The following is a 22,286-nucleotide window of genomic DNA, read 5'->3' as shown; positions in this document are numbered from 1 at the left end:
ACTGATGACACGTGAAGTGAATATATTGAGTCACCACCGCACCGTCTTCGTAGGCTGTTTTAGGCATGTTGAAGTGGTGTGCTAATATGTATGTAAATAGCGGAATTTCCCAAGTGATTGATATAATATACCAAAGTGTTTATTATCTACTTATAATGCACACGTGGTACGTGTCGAGTGGGTCGCAATTCGTCATTTGTAGAAAGATTCGGTGAGCGGTGCAGATACATTCATCGGAGGTCATGTTTTACATTCAACTCCTGAATTCTGACACATCAAATAAGCATTTATTGTTTGATTAAGTACCTATTATGTGTCAATAGTTTGCATATCTTACAATCTTCAGATGTTAGCTCCATAATTAAACCATCCAGTGCATTGTCATTCAACCTTTTCACAATAATTGACAATCCGATCACGTTCACTAATTGCGTTCTTCTGTCCGTCTCGTTTCAGGTCGCGTCGGTTCAACGCCGGACAAAGGCGTCCCGGATATGACATGTATTTCCGATATCGACGAAAATGGCATCAACCGCAACTTGAAAGTGCGCTACGAACGAGACCAGATTTATGTATCCTTTTATAGAGACCGAACAGTTCTCTCAAAACAATAGCATTGCTTGAGCCGTACATAACCCAAACATCAAAGAAGTTAATTCCCCATTCATTGCTCCCGGAAAAGTCGAATCATAATGATGAAAAATATCAATTTTTCATCCAACGGATATCTTTTTTTTTGTCACTACGAATGAGTTTCATGCTGGTGGGAATAGCTTCAAAGGGTTCCTCCCTCGTCACAGCAGTCAGTCGCACGTTCCCATCATCCGTATGCTTTATGAGACAGCTGAAATTCTGAAATTACAAGATATATGGAGGCAAATTTTCGGCTGCTCCGGGAAATGGTTCATCCATCTGGTTAGCCATCCATAACTATACACAACACATGCATGTCAGATCGGCGAAGCTAGAAATTTGAACACGCGGGAACGGGTTGAACACGATAATGGAATTACATGGGATCGTTCGCATTATACGGCCCATGAAAAAGATCGGGAGCTTCACGCGAAAGAAGCGAGCTAAACGTCGGAACAGAACAGCATGATTTGTTTTCTGGGATCCGATGAAAATTTGATCCCATGGCAGGTTCTTGCTTATAAATCTTATTTTCACGCTGGAATGAACTGAAAGGCACGACGCCCGGAGTGCATGGTGGGCGACGAGTGCATAGAAGGTGTTTGGAAGATTTATCAAATGCTTTGGTTGAGTGTTTCAGAGTAGACAGCTAAAGGGAGAGATTATAAAGTGGCTCTTTGGATAATAGTTTTTGTGATGTTTTCTGTGTATGCTAGAAAATGTCTAAATGGGAATGGCAATAGATTAATATTAGATTCGCTTCGAATGGTTATTGTCGGAAGCGTATCTTTCATCATGTTGTAAGCAATACAAGCATCCACGGATACAATGTAGTCCAAAAACAATTTAGTTTTTTTTGTTAGGCCATATTGTATATTACATCCGTAGATGCAAATGTTGCCTACGACATTAGAATGCAGACTCATTTAATAGTAATTGTTACGGCTAGTGTTGGTAAAATCATTCTCTTAACCCAGCGGTTCTCAACCTTTTTCATGAGAGGTATCCCTTCGAACTTTTGCATTAACTTAGGTACCCCCTTAGAAAGAAGCTTCCGAGCCTCTTGAAAGGAGGTTTCCAAGCCTTTTAAAAGGAGCCTCCCGAGCCTCTCGAATAGAGCCTTTCGGGGTTTTTGCAAAAAGGTTTTTGACCTCTTAAAAGAAAGCTCCCAAACCTCTTGAAAGAAGCGGTCCAGGCCACCTAAAACGAGGCTTCCGGGCCACTTGAAAGGAGGCTTCCGGACCTTTCGAAAGAAGACTTCCAGCCTTCTTTAACACCCAAAAGGCCAAGCTCTTTGAGAAAGCGATTTTTGATTTTGAAAAAATCATAACTTTTTTATTTTTTGTCCAATCTTGATGAAATTTTGACACAAGGTCCAATGTTTATTCTAGTTTTGGCTGCACACTGAGTTTTTCGGAATTTCTGGATGGTTCCGGAATTATTCCAGATTCCCTTGGGGTACCAGCAAATTTTTTTATTTCTTTATTAAAGAGGCTTGCAGCCCTAGGCTGGCTCACCTCTGAAACCAGCAAATTGGTGTTTGGGGTATTTCGCCAGTTACTCAATTTTTCTCCATGGAACCCATATCAAACAGTATAAAACAATATTGCCGCACTAATAACGAGTCTCATAGCAATTTTTCCGAAAGTTAGTCTTCCATACGGACATCCCCAGGATGCTTCCAAATGTCCCCAAGGAATCTGTAATGGGAACAATTTCGATTTTGCTCCGAAACATGTCGTGCGACGGCTCTTTCTTCACAATTTTTCATGAATATACTTGCTGTTGTTATAAAAATGGTCTATTGTCAGTTTGGCCACTCTTGTGACACCCGGAATGCCCCGGAGAACCTGTAAAGGGGACAATTTCGATTTTGCTCCGAAACATGTCGTGCGACGGCTCTCTCTTCACAATTTTTCATGAATATACTCGCTGTTGTTATAAAAATAGTCTATGGTCAGTTTGGCCACTCTTGTGACACCCGGAATGCCCCCAGGGAATCTGTAAAGGGGACAATTTCGATTTTACTCCGAAACATGTCGTGCGACGGCTCTTTCTTCACAATTTTTCATGAATATACTCGCTGTTGTTATGAAAGTGGTCTATGGTCAGTTTGGCCACTCTTGTGACACCCGGAATGCCTCCAGGGAACCTGTAAAGGGGACAACTTCGATTTTACTCCGAAACATGTCGTGCGACGGCTCTTTCTTCACAATTTTTCATGAATATACTCGCTGTTGTTATGAAAGTGGTCGAGGGACGATAATTGGTATCACTCCTTGCAGCAGCTTCCGTATTTGTGTATAGCATTAACCTATCCATCATCTCCTCGTCGAAAAACTCCATAAATGCTTTTTAGGTGAACTTATTTTACTTAAACATAGATTGAAACTTTTGTCACGTTCAAGTTTTGCATCATTTTAACGAACTTTGGAAGGTCGCTTTGTTGACCACTTAAAATCTCCTGATTTGTTAAAAAATGTCGTTTCATCCTCTTCGTATGCAAACGGATGCACTTCAAAAAGCTCTTCGTCGCTGTTCAGATCACAGACGAATTCGTCGACATCAGAATGCACGGTGACTAGATCCGACTCCGATGAGCTCTCCATTTTTACAACTGGTCAATCTCAATATCGCTTGACAACTGGATTTGAAGGTCAAGGGAATTTGAGAAAATTTTATCGATACGAAGAAAAGTAAGATTTAAAATTCAGATAAAAACAAGCCCTTTTTGCATCTATATACTGTCGCAACCGGCTTCTATTTGCAAAAGTCTGTAAATGATGTATCACCGAATACTTTGTGTTTCATCGATGCCCACTAGGGCAGTTCACATTTCAAAAATGTTCAAAAATTCCAACTCCCATATGTCTATTAGGATCATTTTGATAATATAGGAGTCCTGGCAAAATTTCAGGCAATTCGGTGGCCATTTAGGGGTAGCGCGAAGTCAATTTATGTTTATATGAAAATTTGTATGGGAAAAACTTAAAATTTATTCAAATCCCCCTACAACTCTTAAATCGTGATGGATTCAAAAACACATCCCCAACCTCCATTTTTGGAATCAATTTGAGGTCAACCAGTGGGTAACTCATTAATTTTGATTTATATTTCCACTGCTACGTTGAGGCTAATTACATCATTTTAGCCATTATTATAGCCCATATTCACACTGTCAATAGAACCGTTCAATCCACTCATTACTAATATGTTATCCGGAGGTCTCATTTATATAGATTCCAAAAAGGGAGGTTGGGAATATTCATTTTAATTCATCACGATTTGACAGTAGTAGGGAGACTTGAATAAATTTTAACTTTTTCCCATACAAATTTCCATATAAACATAAATTGACTTCGCGCCACCCCTAAATGGTCACCGAATTGCCTGAAATTTTGCCAGGACTCCTATATTATCAAAATGATGCTAATAGACATATGGGAGTTGGAATTTTTGAAAAATTTTGAAATTTGAACTGCCCTAATGCCCACATAATATAATACAATGGGATTATAGAATTCAAAGAATTTTGACGATGACAGTCATTGATTTTGATGCGGCACCAGTCAAAAGAGGAACAAATAGAAACAGGCTTCGCTATAATTCACGCTTGACATCGTGAACATATATGAAAGCAAGTAGAATTACGGTATTCGTTAGAATGTTTAGAGTAAAATCACAGCCAATGGCTGATTGTTTCATAGTTACAAGTGATGGGAGTTTTGAATAAGTAATGAAGCATTCTGTCATTTCTACCTAATATTCCGTATATTGTCCCTTGCGATATCCTACTAGCCCTACGCTGCTTGCAGTATCCTCGGAGTAATCTAAATGTGCACACATAGAAACAGTTTAAAGAACTAGTGATGATGTCTTGAAGTCGGAGAAAAAGTAAACTCTCAAACAGGACTTACTGGGGAATCTGATATTCAAGACAAAACAGAACTATGTAAAAGTTTATTGAAAATAATGATGGCATTCATACATACATATATTTTTTTCCCTTAACACGGTAATCACTTTGACGTAGTGTGTTACGGTTTACGATATTTCGTATTTAGTCCTCGCTACCAACAGCAGTCTCGGAAATAAAATATAATTAATGTTACCCTGCAGGTAATTGAAAGACTCGACTTTCGAATCCCGTTGGAGAATAAACTGCATGCAACGGAAGCACCTTTTCAAGCAATTCGTTTAAAAAAACCTCGATGCCCGTATCCGCTGAACTGACTGCTGGAAAATCGAGTTGGGGGTTTAAATACGTACTAACTTTTTATGAACTTGAACTTATTATTACAGCATTTGTTTTTCAGTCTATATTCATATTACAGAATATTGTGTATTTGGATAACATATTTTATTCCTGTGAGTCTTTTTCAAATAAATTATGTACTTGTGAGGACATTATTTTTACAGGTTTTATCGCCCTAGCTGATTTTTAGTCTATAGCTGGGAGGTTCGAATAAAATCGATTTGTCGTGTATCGCGCATTTGTGCGCCCTCATGCAGCATGAAAAGATAAATCTTAAGAGCGAGAATTTTTTTACAACTAAGTAACTGCAAAATATTTTGGCTCATGGGAATATTTTCAAAATACCCCTTCACTCGCTTGAGAGCAAAAAGACGACTCTTTCAGCAGCACTCAGGTCTATAGTACATTTTTTGCAGTAGCAGACTTGATACAAGAAATTGTTTTTTTCGCCATAGCACCTTTCGGCTCAGTTGATCGTATGCTGACCCATTCTATAATTTCGATCTCATGTTTTTTATACTCGAGGCTTAGTGAACAATAACTTGTCGTAAAAATTTAGGGTGAAGTTCTGAGAAAAACTTTATTGGGATCCTGATTAGCATCGGCTCGAGATTCTAAGAAGCATCCACTCAGGATTATGAGCAAAATTCGTTCGAGATTCTAAACTAAATCCGTCTGGAATTCCAAACAGACTCTATTTGAGATTCTGAAACGAATCTGTACGGGATTCAAAATTTCAAACAGAATCCGTTTCGATTGGAGTACTAAACAAAATCCGTTCGTAATTCTGAACATAATTTCGGTTGAGATTTGGAGAGGAATTTGTACAGAATTCTGAACAGAGTCCGTTTAGGATTCTGAAAAGAATCTGTTTGAGATTCGGAACATAATTTGTTTGGAATTCGGATCCCAATCCGTTTGAGATTCTGAATAGAACCCGTTGAAGGTTCCTAACAGAATCTGTTTGCGATTCTGAAAGAAAAATCGAATGGTTTTTTGAACACAATTTATTTAGGATTTTGAAAAGAATACGTTAGCAATTCTGAACAAAGTGGCCAAACAGACCAATGACCACTTTTATAAGAATTTCGAATCTATTCATAAGCAATTGTGAAGAAAGAGCCATCACACGACATGTTTCGGAGCAAGATCGAAATTGTTCCATTTAATTGTTCCTTGGGAGCATTCCGGGTGTCCCAAGAGTGGCCAAACCATTTTTGTAAGAACAGCGAGTTTATTCATAACAAATTGTGAAGAAAGAGCCGTAGCGTGACATGTTTCGGAGCAAAATCAAAATTGTCCCCTTTACAGGTTCCCTGGGGGGTATTCCGGGAGTCACAAGAGTAGCCAAACTGGCCATAAACCACTTTTATAACAACAGCGAGTATATTCATGAAAAATTGTGAAGAAAGAGCCGTCACACGACATGTTTCGGAGCAAGATCGAAATTGTCCCCTTTACAGGTTCCCTGGGGGCATTCCGGGTGTCATAAGAGTGGCCAAACTGACAATAGACCATTTTTATAACAACAGCGAATATATTCATGAAAGATTGTAAAGAAAGAGACGTCGCACGACATGTTTCGGAGTGAAATCGAAATTGTTCCCTTTACAGGTTCCCTGGGGGCATTCCGGGTGAACCAAGGGGTGCAAACTGACCATAGACCACTTTTATAACAACAGCGAGTATATTCATGGAAAATTGTAAAGAAAGAGCCGTCGCACGGCATGTTTCGGAGTAAAATCGAAATTGTCCCCTTTACAGGTTCCCTGGGGCATTCCGGGTGTCACAAGAGTGGCCAAACTAACCATAGACCACTTTCATAACAACGAGTATATTCATAAAAGAATGTGAAGAAAGAGCCGTCGCACGGCATGTTTCGGAGTAAAATCGAAATTGTCCCCTTTAAAGGTTCCCTGGGGGCATTCCGGGTGTCACAAGAGTGGCCAAACTGGCCATAGACCACTTTCATAACAACAGCGAGTATATTCATGAAAAATTGTGAAGAAAGAGACGCCGCACGACACAGTTCAGAGCAAAATCGAAATTGTCCCCTTTACAGGTTCCCTGGGGGCATTCCGGGTGTCACAAGAGTAGCCAAACTGGCCATAGACTACTTTTATAACAACAGCGAGTATATTCATGAAAAATTGTGAAGAAAGAGCCGTCGCACGGCATGTTTCGGAGTAAAATCGAAATTGTCCCCTTTACAGGTTCCCTGGGGGCATTCCGGGTGTCACAAGAGTGGCCAAACTGACCATAGACCACTTTCATAACAACAACGAGTATATTCATAAAAGAATGTGAAGAAAGAGTCGTCGCACGACATATTTCGGAGCAAAATCGAAATTGTCCCCTTTACAGGTTCCCTGGGGGCATTCCGGGCGTCACAAGAGTGGCCAAACTGGCCATAGACCACTTTTATAACAACAGCGAGTATATTCATAACAAATTGTGAAGAAAGAGCCGTCGCACGGCATGTTTCGGAGCAAAATCGAAATTGTCCCCTTTACAGGTTCCCTGGGGGCATTCCGGGCGTCACAAGAGTAGCCAAACTAGCCATAGACCACTTTTATAACAACAGCGAGTATATTCATGAAAAATTGTGAAGAAAGAGCCGTCGCACGACATGTTTCGGAGTAAAATCGAAATTGCCCCCTTTACAGGTTCCCTGGGGGCATTCCGGATGTCACAAGAGTGGCCAAACTGACAATAGACCACTTTCATAACAACAGCGAGTATATTCATGAAAAATTGTGAAGAAAGAGCCGTCGCACGGCATGTTTCGGAGCAAAATCGAAATTGTCCCCTTTACAGGTTCCCTGGGGGCATTCCGGGTGTCACAAGAGTGGCAAAACTGACCATAGACCACTTTTATAACAACAGCGAGTATATTCATGAAAAATTGTGAAGAAAGAGCCGTCGCACGGCATGTTTCGGAGCAAAATCGAAATTGTCCCCTTTACAGGTTCCCTGGGGGCATTCCGGGTGTCACAAGAGTGGCCAAACTGACCATAGACCACTTTCATAACAGCAACGAGTATATTCACAAAAGAATGTGAAGAAAGAGTCGTCGCACGACATATTTCGGAGCAAAATCGAAATTGTCCCCTTTACAGATTCCCTCGGGGCATTCCGGGTGTCACAAGAGTAGCCAAACTGGCCATAGACCACTTTTATAACAACAGCGAGTATATTCATGAAAAATTGTGAAGAAAGAGCCGTCGCACGGCATGTTTCGGAGTAAAATCGAAATTGTCCCCTTTACAGGTTCCCTGGGGGCATTCCGGGTGTCACAAGAGTGGCCAAACTGACCATAGACCACTTTCATAACAACAACGAGTATATTCATAAAAGAATGTGAAGAAAGAGTCGTCGCACGACATATTTCGGAGCAAAATCGAAATTGTCCCCTTTACAGGTTCCCTGGGGGCATTCCGGGTGTCACAAGAGTGGCCAAACTGGCCATAGACCACTTTTATAACAACAGCGAGTATATTCATAACAAATTGTGAAGAAAGAGCCGTCGCACGGCATGTTTCGGAGCAAAATCGAAATTGTCCCCTTTACAGGTTCCCTGGGGACATTTCGAAGCATCCTGGGGATGTCCGTATGGAAGACCAACTTTCGGAAAAATCGCTATGAGACTCGTTATTAGTGTGGCAACATTTTTTTATACTGTTTGATATGGGTTCCATGGAGAAATATTGAGTAACTGGCGAAATACTCCAAACACCAGTTTGCTGGTACCCCAAGGGAATCTGGAATAATTCCGGAACCATCCAGAAATTCCGGAAAACTCAGTGTGCAGCCAAAACTAGAATAAAAATTGAACCTTGTGTCAAAATTTCATCAAAATTGGACAAAAAATAAAAAAGTTATGATTTTTTCAAAATCAAAAATCGCTTTCTCAAAGAGCTTGGCCTTTTGCGTGTTAAGAAGACTTCTGGGCCCCTTGAATGGAGGCGTCCAGGCCACTTAAAAAGAGGCTTCCGGGCATCTTGAAAGGAGGTTTCCCTGCCTTTTGAATAAAGACTTCCGGGCATCTTGAAATGAGGCTTCCGAACTACTTGAAAAAAGGCTCCCGAGCCACTTGAGAGGAGGCTTTCGAGCCTTTTGAAAGGATCCTGCCGATCTTTTTGACTGGAGGCTTCCTAGCCTCTTGTAAGGAGGCTTCCGAACTTCTTGAAAGGTGGCTTCCAAAACTCTTGAAAGAAGGATTCCAAGCCTTGGAAGGCCTCTTGATAGGAGACTTCCAAGCCTCTTGAAAGGAGGCTTCTAATTCTTGAAAGGTGGCTTCCGGGCCTCTTGAAAGGAGACTACCAGGCCTCTTGACAGGAAACTACCGGGCCTCTTGAAAGGAGGCTTCCGGGCTTCTTGAAAGGAGGCTTCCGGAACTCTTGAAAGGAGGCTTCCGGGCCTCTTAAACGGAGGCTTCCGGGCCTCTTGAAAGGAGGATTCCGGGCCTCTTGAAAGGAGACTTCCGTGCCTCTTGAAAGGAGGCTTCCGTGCCTCTTGAAAAGAGGCTTCCGTGCCTCTTGAAAGGAGGCTTCCGTGCCTCATGAAAGGAGGCTTCCGTGCCTCTTGAAAGGAGGCTTCCGGGCCTCTTGAAAGGAAGCTTCTGGGCGTTTTGGAAGGAGGCTTCTGGGCCTCTTGAAAGGAGGCTTCCGGGCCTCTTGAAAGAAAGCTTCCGGGCCCCTTGAAAGGAGGCTTCCGGGCCTCTTGAAAGGAGGCTTCCGGGCCTCTTGAAAGGAGGCTTCCGTGCCTCTTGAAAGGAGGCTTCCGTGCCTCTTGAAAGGAGGCTTCCGGGCCTCTTGAGAGGAAGCTTCTGGGCCTCTTGGAAGGAGGCTTCTGGGCCTCTTGAAAGAAGTCTTCCGGGCCTCTTGAAAGAAAGCTTCCGGGCCCCTTGAAAGGAGGCTTCCGGGCCTCTTGAAAGGAGGCTTCCGGGCCTCTTGAAAGGAGGCTTCCGGCCTCTTGAAAGAAAGCTTCCGGGCCCCTTGAAAGGAGGCTTCCGGGCCTCTTGAAAGGAGGCTTCCGGGCCTCTTGAAAGGAGGCTTCCGGGCCTCTTGAAAGGAGGCTTCCGGGCCTCTTGAAAGGAGGATTCCGGACCTCTTGAAAGGAGGCTTCCGGGCCTCTTGAAAGGAGGCTTCCGTGCCTCTTGAAAGGAGGCTTCCGTGCCTCTTGAAAGGAGGCTTCCGTGCCTCTTGAAAGGAGGCTTCCGTGCCTCTTGAAAGGAGGCTTCCGTGCCTCTTGAAAGGAGGCTTCCGGGCCTCTTGAGAGGAAGCTTTTGGGCCTCTTGGAAGGAGGCTTCTGGGCCTCTTGAAAGAAGTCTTCCTGGCCTCTTGAAAGGAGGCTTCCGGGCCTCTTGAAAGGAGGCTTCCGGGCCTCTTGAAAGGAGGCTTCCGGCCTCTTGAAAGAAAGCTTCCGGGCCCCTTGAAAGGAGGCTTCCGGGCCTCTTGAAAGGAGGCTTCCGGGCCTCTTGAAAGGAGGCTTCCGGGCCTCTTGAAAGGTTGCTTTCGGGCCTCTTGAAAGAAGGCTTCCGGGCCTCTTGAAGGGAGGCTTCCGGGTCTCTTGAAAGGTAGCTTCTGGGCCTCTAAATAGAGGCTTCCGGGCCTATTGAAAGGAGGCTTCCGGTCCTCTTGAAAGGAGGCTTTCAAGCCTTTTGAAAGCTGGCATCCAAGCCTCTTGATAGGAGGCTTCCAAGCCTCTTGAAAGGAGGCTTCCAAGCCTTTTGAAAGGAGGCTTCCAAGCCTTTTGAAAGGAGGCTTCCAATTCACTTGAAAAGTGGTTTTCGAGCCTCTTGAAAGGAGGCTTCCGGGTCTCTTGAAAGGAGGCTTCCGGGCCTCTTGAAAGGAGGCTTCTGGGTCTCTTGAAAAGAAGCTTCTGGGTCTTTTGAAAAGAGGCTTCCGGGCCTCTTGAAAGGAGGCTTCCGGGTCTCTTGAAAGGAGGCTTCCGGGCCTCTTGAAAGGAGGCTTCCGGGCCTCTTGAAAGGAGGCTTCCGGGCCTCTTGGAAGGAGGCTTCCGGGCCTCTTGAAAGGAGGCTTCTGGCGTCTTGAAATGAGGATTCCGGGCCTCTTGAAAGGAGGAATTCCGGGCCTCTTGAAAGGAGAATTCCAGCCTCTTGAAAGGAGGATTCCGGGCCTCTTGAAAGGAGGATTCCGGACCTCTTGAAAGGAGGCTTCTGGACCTCTTGAAAGGAGGCTTCCGTGCCTCTTGAAAGGAGGCTTCCGTACCTCTTGAAAGGAGGCTTCCGTGCCTCTTGAAAAGAAGCTTCCATGCCTCTTGGAAGGAGGCTTCCGTGCCTCTTGAAAGGAGGCTTCCGGGCCTCTTGAAAGGAGGCTTCCGGGCCTCTTGAAAGGAAGCTTCCGGGCCTCATGAAAGGAGGCTTCTGGGCCTCTTGAAAGGAGGCTTCCGAGCCTCTTGAAAGGTTGCTTTCGGGCCTCTTGAAAGAAGGCTTCCGGGCCTCTTGAAGGGAGGCTTCCGGGTCTCTTGAAAGGTAGCTTCCGGGCCTCTAAATAGAGGCTTCCGGGCCTCTAAATAGAGGCTTCCGGGCCTCTTGAAAGGAGGCTTCCGGTCCTCTTGAAAGGAGGCTTTCAAGCCTTTTGAAAGCTGGCATCCAAGCCTCTTGATAGGAGGCTTCCAAGCCTCTTGATAGGAGGCTTCCAAGCCTCTTGAAAGGAGGCTTCCAAGCCTTTGGAAAGGAGGCTTCCAATTCACTTGAAAAGTGGTTTCCGGGCCTCTTGAAAGGAGGCTTCAGGCCTCTTGAAAGGAGGCTTCTGGGTCTCTTGAAAAGAGGCTTCCGGGCCTCTTGAAAGGAGGCTTCCGGGCCCCTTGAAAGGAGGCTTCCGGGCCTCTTGAAAGGAGGCTTCCGGGCCTCTTGAAAGGAGGCTTCCGGGCCTCTTGAAAGGAGGCTTCCGGGCCTCTTGAAATGAGGATTCCGGGCCTCTTGAAAGGAGGATTCCGGGCCTCTTGAAAGGAGGCTTCCGGGCCTCTTGAAAGGAGGCTTCCGGGCCTCTTGAAAGGAGGCTTCCGGGCCTCTTGAAAGGAGGCTTCCGGGCCTCTTGAAAGGAGGCTTCCGGGCCTCTTGAAAGGAGGCTTCCGGCCTCTTGAAAGGAGGCTTCCGGGCCTCTTGAAAGGAGGCTTCCGGGCCTCTTGAAAGGAGGCTTCCGGCCTCTTGAAAGGAGGCTTCTGAACCTCTTGAAAAGAGGCCTCCGGCTCTCTTAAAACGAGGCTTCCAAGTCTCTTGAAAGGAGTCGTCCAAGCCTCTTGAAAGGCGGCCTTCGAGCAGCTTGAAAAGACACTTCCGAGAAGCGAAAAAGGATGCTTCTAATCCTCTTGCAACGAAACAACCAAACTTTTCAGAAATAAGCCTTCATGCCTCTCAAACGAAGGCTTCCGAACCTTTGAATTCTAGATTTTAGTTAAGAAGCATATTCTTAACATATTCCACAACATTTTGTTTCGATCAGGTAGATTGCATAGAAGTTTTTTTTTTAAATATGTTCATTCGTTAGATCTTTTGTTCCGCAGCCCTGGAGAGCAGGATTCAATTCGCTTTGATTTCTGATCACTATGCATATTATGTACAAGAAATTTTACCCAGAAAACAATTGTATTGACCCGGGATACTCATCGTTATTTCAATGGAAACCGTATCTAAAATTCACTGAAATATTTATCCAAATTTCCACGAATCTCTCCGTAAAATCCAGGGGGTAATATGCGGTGCAGCGCGCCTCCTCGACATGTAGAATGAAGTAAATGTAAACAAACAATCCCACAGACTTTTCGTTAGTCAGCAGTAGTGTATAGATTAAGTATCCACCAATATCTTACAAGATTCCAATTCGAACAATGTTACACTTTCCAATCGGGGTGACCCGCCTTTCCCAAGCGAAGTGGCCTGGATAATACATCTTGGGTAGGCTTGATTTGTTCGTGGATGACAGGCTTACTCCCCCCCTGGTAACATCTATTTGAGTTTTGCCATGAAAAAGTGAAACACATTTTTCTACTGACTTTCGAAAATGAAATCTGATGATTTTCCAAAAGAAATTCATTTGAATTGCCAATGTAATGTTCTTTATTTCCAAGGGAAATACGTCTGCATTTCCAAGGAAAAGTTGTCTGAGTTTTTCCGCAACATTCTTTCGAATATACCCAAAATTGTTTCAATATATCAATGTATATCATACGACAATGCCAGTGGTAGAAAAAACGCAAACCCACACCTATATTAAGTTAAATTGGTTCAACCATCAGCAATAACAATCATTAACGCTCTCGACGACAAATGACAACCGTTTATGATGTTTGTGTAGCGTCAAGACAACGTGGGAGTTCATCTCCGGACCAGCATAGTGGGTCATTTTTTAATCAACGAATCAACAAGAGGGCATTTCCCCATTAATGGTCCGTGCTTCATGTTCTGTATCCACCTACTACTAGCTATAGCGAACACAACTCAAAATGAAAACACGACATGAGTACGCGTAACTTGATTGTTGCACCTCCAATGCCTATTAAAGTTATTGTCCTTCTTGTACCTACATGTTGTTTGTATCCACCCATATTGCAAGGGTCTACCCACAAACGCTCCCGTTGTCCCCACCACCATCCATTGTATTGTCGAAAGTTAAGTTCATATATGTACGAGCATTGCCGCCGACTCTAATGGGGAAATGGGCACGCGTGTCTCGGTAAATTATGACCCACATAATAGCACTTTGTTCCCTGCTGTTAACGAGACAAATTTCGAACGCAACTAAAAATATGACAGATGGCTGTTACGCTGTATATTTGGACTTGGTTCGCGTGCGTGTATCCCCAAACGAAAAAGGGTTGAACAACGTAAGATCTCTTTGTCTTTAGTCGAATTGCACCCAGCATTTTGATCTTGATCGTCTTTTGGGAATAAGTGGCACATACTAGGCATATTCATTTCAATGCGATGCACTAAAAGTTAGCGTATAAACAAATTGATCATAAATAAGGCACCCACTACTGTAGTGCCTAAAACTGGTTGGCGGCTGTTCTTTGTACTCAAACGCTCTAGAACTGTTGTGAACTGCTAGAACAATCGACGTTCTTCAACCAGATCAGCTTCCAGATAGCTGAGTGGAGGAGGCAAGATTAAATATTATTATGCTTTGTTTACCCACTCGAAACTCGCATCGGGTAGCACAATTTTCCAATTTGGATCAATTAAGCTGGGATGGTATGTATGTAGATATAGAGACGATGGAGATGATGAAAACTATCATCCAATTAAAAACGTGTGAAGAATTCAATGCTAACAGCCAGAAATTGCGTACTTACACTTATCATTATTTTTGCCATTACGGATCATTAGAAGTTGAGGCTGCCGCAACGGCTGCGAAATAAACAGGCATATGTGAGTTAATTGGAAAATTGTTTTCTTAATTTTGGAATCGCTCCACATGTACATGCACAATCAAATAATTATATGTATGAATTGATTGCTTTTTCCTCGGTGTGTTCTGTATGAAATTTGGATGCGTATAATCAAATCAGCATTATGCGGTGCGTATAATTTCGACACGGCAAACCAGTGCGTTCAAGGCAGAGTTTGACTACTATCATTTAGGGGAACTGTTTTATTTTCCATCTCACTGAACAAAGAAATACAGCACCAATCTCGTTGCTTCTTTTTGCTTACTGCTGAAAAAAATCACAAAACTAGAAAGCAAATTCTTTTTCATTGCTTTGTTTTTGATAGGAGGAAAATGGGAGCTGCGAGATGAAGTCCCGAAGATATAGAACGATTTGAGACTGATCAATCGTTTTTTAAGGTGGTTATACAACAAAGCCACAAATCGGCCATCTTGGAAACCACGTGCTTGTTCTAGTGATTTTTCAAGAGCACGAATTGAGAGAACCACAACGCCCATGGAGATGACACATCCGTAGATCGTTTGCGTACTCATGCTAAACAATCGACTTTAATTCCAGCATTGTACGAAAAATATTACGCTAGATTCGAACTTTTCATAACAGGAGTAGAAACCGAGTGGTGAATTTGAAATTTACCACTTGGCTTGATTGTATAATCACCTTAACATTCGGAATCTTTCCTGCCAGACGGCGCATCTTTACGGCCTATTATTAGGAATTACGAGAGCTCGGTACTGTCGTTATACGCATATTTGTCCCATGTTTGCTGGGATTTCCTATGTACATGGGACAGTTATGCGTATAACGGCAGAGTAGTTGTTGACAGAAAGATATAACAATCATGAAGATTGAATGTGGCCTTACATGCATCAGTGCGAAAAAACAGAATCGGATAGGCAGCCTCGACAGAGAAGTGATGATTCTCGCTTTGTTCTTGCTCATTTTGTGTTGGGGATCGCACAGCTGTGTAGAACACGCAGAAATGCATCATAAGAACCAGTGCTCCCCGCGTTTGGCGCCTTTTTATAAAAAGTTTATGATGAGGGTTAGCCTCACGGTAGGGCTCTCACGGTATGCTACATATCGTATATGTATACAGAGAAGACTTTTTCATTCTTTTTTGAATTCTATCGCTTGGAGGACATATTTTTATTTCAATGAAAATACTTCAAAATACTCGTGGGTAAAATTTGGTAAGGGCTATTTCAATCATTACAAATATACATGTTTTAACCTGGGTGCTGCGGATAGAGCCGCTTTTCTGCGCTCAAGCGAGTAGAGGGATATTGTGAAATCACTCCCATAAACAAAATTATTTTAAGAATAAATAAATAGGGATACGGCAGGTATTTCCGTCCATCGTCATAGGGGCTAAAACCAACGAAAGCAACGTACATTTGCTAGAATTCCACTATAGCAGAACGTTTCTCCTGAGCTTACGATTTGGTACGTAGTTTTACAAAAAAGCGTTCTTTTTTATTGGTTTTCGAGACTATGACGAACAGACGAAAATACCTGTCGTGTCCCTAAAGATCGACAAAAAAACTCTTCGTTTGGAGGACGAAGAAAACTAAATAGGAATCTGTTTTTGCTCCTCCTGGAATGGGTGGGGGTGGTAATGTAACAAAATTTGAATTTTAGCTGGCCGCCAAATTGGCACCGTCGACGCACCGGTCGGAGGCTTGCAATGTCGACGCACCGGTCGGAGGCTTGGAATGGCGACGCATCGGTCGCAGGCTTGGAATGGCGACGCACCTCTCGGAGGCTTGGCTTGGTCGGTAATACAGCTGCACACACTGGTGATACACGGCCTTGGCTGGCTATTGGGTTGCTGTGGGGCGCGCACGGGGGACGGGGCTACACACCGATCGACGAAATGGCCGCGCACACGGCGACACCGGGAACAATGCCCAAGATGGCGGAATCCTTTTCCAAGCTACCGTTGCTGCCACGTGTCTGGACCAGCCTGTCCGGGGTTTGATCCTGGGAAATTGAAAATTGATTATTAATTAAACAATGGTGGCACATGGTAACACATCACGTTTTTACTAACCGTACACTTTTATTCTTCCGTGGACTTTTTTTCACGTACTCTTTACAATTTGCTCCGCTGGTATTGTATTAGGCATTGTATAAGGCAGTTACACCACTTTGGCAAACCAAAAATAATAATTAAATTAATTCCGACGCGCACTGCACTCTGTTCGTGGTCAATAAATCCCTCCGACTCTAAGCCGAGCTATAACGGGCCAATTTACGATATGACAAAGCACCGAATACTGCTGAACATTGACAGGCTTATCCATCTGGCAACCCTTGCAGGTACCACCTGCTGGCAGCTGAGAAAAGTTGGGTGGGCACTCATTTTTTGCTCACGCTCAAACCGCTGAAAGCGAGTTGCTGGGTGTTAGAGTGCACGGTGGTGTTTGACATGGACAAAATTATGCATTGCAGCAGAAGCTGCAAGTTCAATTTGAAACTACTGGTTATACATTTCCCACTCTTCGAATTTCTCTTACCATACTGCATGAGGGCGCACAAATGCGCCAGACTCTACATGACTTTACGATGGTTTACGGAAGTTTGCCTTTCGGAGCTCTTTGTAGCAAATTTCGCCAATGTTCCCGGTGGAATCAGCTCAAAGCTGTAATTTTTTATTAATTAGTAGGTGCATAACAAATTTTCTCTTCAATACTTACAATTGGTCTCTTACTAAGCGATTATAATAATTCTATGGGAAACTATCGAGAGAATAGACTGTAGCTGTAATTAAGTAACCAATTAGTATGATAAGTTGCACAAAATTCAATAATTTAATTCACTTTTAGTTCTGCATACACGTTTAACAATAATAATATTATCTTTCTCTCTTATCAACGTCTTTGACAGTTTATTACACTCGCCTTCTTCCCCAACACATACGCATTCAAACGTCAACCGAACCGAGGGGTGCGTCAAAGGACGTAGACGTCGCAACACATACATTCCTGCTCCAATCAGCTGCTTAATCTCTCGAAATTTCGTAAGGAGTGCTTTTTATTTGCATTCCTACTAATTTTCCACTCGAAATATAATATAAAATATTTGTTACAAGGAATATTTTCCCTAAACATTAACAATACTTCTCATTATAAGATCTGAAACGAACATAACCACAATCTTCAATGTTTGGCTTCGGCAAAATAGAAAATTTTGGCTTCAGTTTGACAACCAAATTGATTCTATTCGCACCACCCAGGTTTAAACTATTATTTTGTTACTGCTTAATCACGAAAGTCTTACAGATCAATTTGAAATGTTCATGCAGCATCAACAGTGTTGCGCATTTGGGGTTGCCGGTTGTTTTTTTTGTTCAGTGTCTTTATTCCAGAGCATTTTTGACATTGATGTCGAAACCTAGGCACAAAACACGCAATTAATCCTCACTAACCGTTTGACTGTCAAATCAGGGTACTTATGTTGAGTTATTTATTTATTCAATCTAAGGCCAAAGTGGCCTGTGCAGTTCAGAGAGGGTTCTGTTCCACCTGATGGATCCACCTTGCCCGCTGCGCACCTCGCCTTCTTGTGCCCGTCGGATCGTTGTCGAGAACCATTTTCACCGGGTTGTGAGGGTGAAATATATTAGAAAATAGGTAATCTACTTCCAGCGTGCATTGATGACAGATATGCAAATATCATTCGTATAACGGTTCGGTTGCCAACATTGACTAGTGAATAGCAGGCCATGACTTTGGAGTTGCACGCTCGATAAGACAGCACACTAGCGATCTCACAAACGGATAGCTCGTTTGGCGGAATTGGGCCACACATTTGGCGATCCTGCCAGGTTATTCCTGTTTGACTATTATTGGGCGTGATTGGGACATTTTTTTTCGGTTTCGTAGTGACATCGAGCGTGCGGGAAGAGCGCCAAAAAAAAAAATGATTTGTTTTCTCATCGGTTTCGACAGTAATGTCGGAGACGCTCTGGAAGAGTGTCGGATTGAATGATTTTCTCATCGGTTTCGACTTGTGATGTCGAAGACGCTTTGGCAGAGCGTCGTATTAAATGATTTGGTTATCGGTTTCGACTTGTAATGTCGAAGACGCTCTGGAAGAGCGTCGGATTGAATGATTTGGTCATCGGTTTCGACTTGTGTTATCGAAGACGCCCTGGAAGAGCGTCGGATTAAATAATTTGGTCATCGGTTTCGACTTGTAACGTCGAAGACGCTCTGGAAGAGCATCGGATTGAATGATTTGGTCATCGGTTTCGACTTGTAATGTCGAAGACGCTCTAGAATAGCGTCGGAATAAATGATTTGGTCATCGGTTTCAACTTGAAACGTCGAAGACACTTTGGAAGAGCATCGGATTGAATGATTTGGTCATCGGTTTCGAATTGTGTTGTCGAAGACGCCCCAGAAGAGCGTCGGAATAAATGATTTGGTCATCGGTTTCAACTTGTGATGTCGAAGACGCTCTGGAAGAGCGTCGGATTGAATGATTTTTCCATCAGTTCCGATTTGTGATGTCAAAGACGCTCTGAAGGGCGTCGGATTGAATGATTTGCTCATCGGTTCGACATGGGATGTCAAAGACGCTCTGGAAGAGCGTCGGATTGAATAATTTGGTCATCGGTTTTGAATGGGGATGTCGAAGACGCTCTGGAAAAGCGTCGGATTGTGTGGTTCGCTCATCGGTTTAGGTTTGCGATGTCGAAGGAGCTCTGGGAAAGTGGTGGATTGAAAGATGTGTTGTTTCTCAACTGTTTTGACTTCAACACGGGTTACTGTCCGACATACTGGCTACGTGACCGGTCCACTTACTTTACTTACTTTATCCTAGACCGGACCGAGAATCGAACTCACCATATCCGTATTGGCAATCTTACGCCTTTGCTCGCAAAGGTTACTGGAGACCCTTATACACTCCCGGCCAAAAGTTTGGATTCACTCTCAAAAGAAAAAAATAGGCAATAGTTTTTGGCCGTATTTTTGCCGTCCTACATTCGATTTCGGGTATTGTTAGCTCAGTACATAGATTATGTTGTAAAAATATGTTGATTTTTCTCAAATTTGAGCCCACAAAATTTCAAAATATAAAGTGGAATGGAACCCAATTTTAATCATAAAAAAAAAAGTTTTATTTAAAAAAAACAAAATGTTTACTGAAGTGCATGGTATGCATCGGCCAAAAATTTGGGGTCACTATCCTGATGTGAGAGAGTTAATTTAATTTAAGCCAAATTTTATCTGATGTACAGTTTTTGACGTTTTGTTTGGAAACTCACTTTCTTCGATATGTATTTTGCCAGAATTTGAAATGTTTACTTCAATTGTTATATCAAAATTAACCTGCAGTGCCAAAAAAAACCCAGATTAATCCACCTACAGTGAGATTTTGACCCTTCCTTAGTTATAAGGATTTTTTTTCCAGACTTCAGTATTTAAAACGAGATAAAACTACTCAGGATCCCACGGCGATTTACCGTGAAAGTGACAAAATAATTGCCTACCCAAAGGCGAGGTCTTGGGTTGAGTGACAACTTAACGAATGATAACGTACTGTACTTCATGCTGCCTATCTATAAGGCGCTCGTCGGATTGAATAACTATTGTGGCATGGTTAGCAACTATCGTAACGCTGGTTGCATATATTATACTCGTAATTTCCAGAGACCTCGATATTATTTAATCCAGAACTAGCTAAATCAGTCATTGATCTGAACGAAACTCAATAGCGTTCAATAATAACATATATTTCACCTTATGGATGCCTAATTTGGTAAAAATAAACTTGTTCAATACCTAAAAAATGAGCGAGATTTTTATGGTAGTAAATTTCAGAATTTGCACACATACGCACACATACATGCATATAAGTGATCTATTAGTGTCTCAAAACATGCTCACATTTGCTATCAATCTTCTACTGAAGAAATTTTTGAAATCCTTTTCAATTTTTACGTTTTTGCTTTTCTAAGAAGATTTTTTTGTACATGGTTCTATATGTTCCTCAATAAAAATCATTTGTTTCTTTGAAACAAATCAGAAAAAAGGCATAATTTCATATCATATCATTTGTTATAATTATATTTTCAATGTCAAAGTGAATTTGTTTCAAATACCATACATTTTATTTAATAATTCACGAGATTTCTTGATAGATTAATACGTAACACACCTGCGTAACGCATACGGAGTGAAATTATAGACACTTCCGAAGGAAGGGTCAAAAACTTACACTTAGGTGTTCGAGGAATATCGACCGGATTTGACTTGGTAATAGCTCAGGCATTATTCAACCAAATTTACATGTTTATTAGAGTGGGGCTCAGTTGTATCAAAGACTAATTAGTCTTTGGTTGTATGGAAAATCGCGAACTACATCCAATCAAGTGAGATCAAGGTTTTTCTGAATCGTTTTGGGATCCCAATCCACTGTGCACACTATGGGTTCAATTGGTTGCACCCTTGGTTTCCGCATCGCGTTTTAAATTTATATGGAGATTAGTATGGAAAAACGTATTTTTTTACATTTTTGCTCTTAGCGACTTCAATTTATCGTCAATCATGTGAACTGACAACTTCATGAAATCAAGATCATAATTAATGATTCCATTAGCCATAAATATATATGAATATGTTGGCAGCATGAGAAATTTTGCATTCCTTGCAGAACGTCTCTGTTGCGAAACGGTTTGATGCTTCCAGGAAAAGTTATTAGGGAAATACTGAATTGCGGGAAAATAAATTTGATACGCAACAGAATAACATTTGACCAGGAAAAGTATAATTCCGTTACTTTACATTCTATCGGCAATATGCTGTCGTTACACTTCAGTAGCAACAGTTGCAACAATAACATCCACATCCGTCCCAATCGCAGGGAAGAAATTCGCTGGACGGAGGAGATAGTTCCGGACAGGATGAGGATATCGACGAGAACCTTCTTCTGACCCGACGGAACGTCGACTATAAGGCAGAGTACAACACTCTCAAGAAGTTATTAGACCACACTGGTGGGAAGTGAACGTTTCTTTAAATGTAAATGTGATGATGGCTAAATTGAGCCGAAAAGTTATTAAAAAACAGAAATTGTGTGTGTCGCTTTTCACCGAAAAAAATCAACAATCCAAACATTTAAAAATTCACGATGATCAAAACCCTTCTAAACTCTCAAAAAGAAGTTGAAATGTCTTCTCTATGAGAGTGAATCCTTTCAAGAGAATTTGCGTACTAGTCAGCGTCGACTGCTGAAGGTTACTTGGGATAGATCATTCCTGTTGGATCGTCTGTACTGCCGTCATACACATATTTGTCCCATGCTTGCTGGGATTTCCTATGTACATGGGACAGTTATGCGTAGAATGACAGTGTAGCAGTACGAGAAAACCGATCTTCGGAGAGCGAAGACAAATAATCGTCGGATGATTCGTCTGAAATGGAACCAACGTTAACGGTTGGCCGGAATCGTAAGAACGAAGCATCCGGTTCGAATAACACTTCTCTTGTCTAAAATCCTCCCAAACTAAGAAAACCGGGCATAAAGAAGCAGATCCCACCGGCAGGTGGCCTTGCAACAGCAAGCGATTCTCCGACAACAGCAGCAGAACTAAGCGCAGATTATGGCCCAACTTCAGGCCTTCCACCAACAGCATCAAATCGTTAACAACCAGCAACATCATCACTGGGGCCTTTCATCAATTACGTAACGCTGTAGGGAGAGGGAGGGGATCAGGCCGAGCGTTACGACGATCCATACAAAAAAATTAAACATTTCATACAAAAAGTGTTACGAGGGGGATGGTGGGGGTCTAAAATCATCAATTTGAGCGTTACGTAATTTGAGAAAGAACCCCACTATCAGCAGCAGCCGCAACAACAACTGCAGGATGGTCATCTGACAACGGAGGAAGTTATGCGACATCTATAGTCGCGAGCCCAATCGATGCTGGATTGTCAAATGTGCTGCTAAAATACGTAAGTACGTGTTACGC

At 42.6% G+C, this 22,286-nt stretch overlaps 1 protein-coding gene and 1 pseudogene across 1 annotated transcript in view; both read left to right on the top strand.

The window, feature by feature from the left end:
* Nucleotides 1-22,286, top strand: part of LOC134224737 (unconventional myosin heavy chain 6) — a 236,132-nt gene that overhangs the window by 118,103 nt on the left and 95,743 nt on the right. Inside the window, exon 2 of the mRNA XM_062704271.1 lies at nt 457-572. Within this exon, the coding sequence (XP_062560255.1) occupies nt 457-572 (116 nt within the window). The remainder of the gene's footprint in view (nt 1-456; nt 573-22,286) is intronic.
* On the top strand, nt 16,179-22,264 carry LOC134214391 (uncharacterized; annotated as a pseudogene).

This window comes from Armigeres subalbatus, chromosome 1 (assembly GCF_024139115.2).
Source record: "Armigeres subalbatus isolate Guangzhou_Male chromosome 1, GZ_Asu_2, whole genome shotgun sequence".
In the NCBI taxonomy this organism is placed as follows: Eukaryota; Metazoa; Arthropoda; class Insecta; order Diptera; family Culicidae; genus Armigeres; species Armigeres subalbatus.
This window is presented reverse-complemented; position numbering and strand designations above follow the sequence as displayed.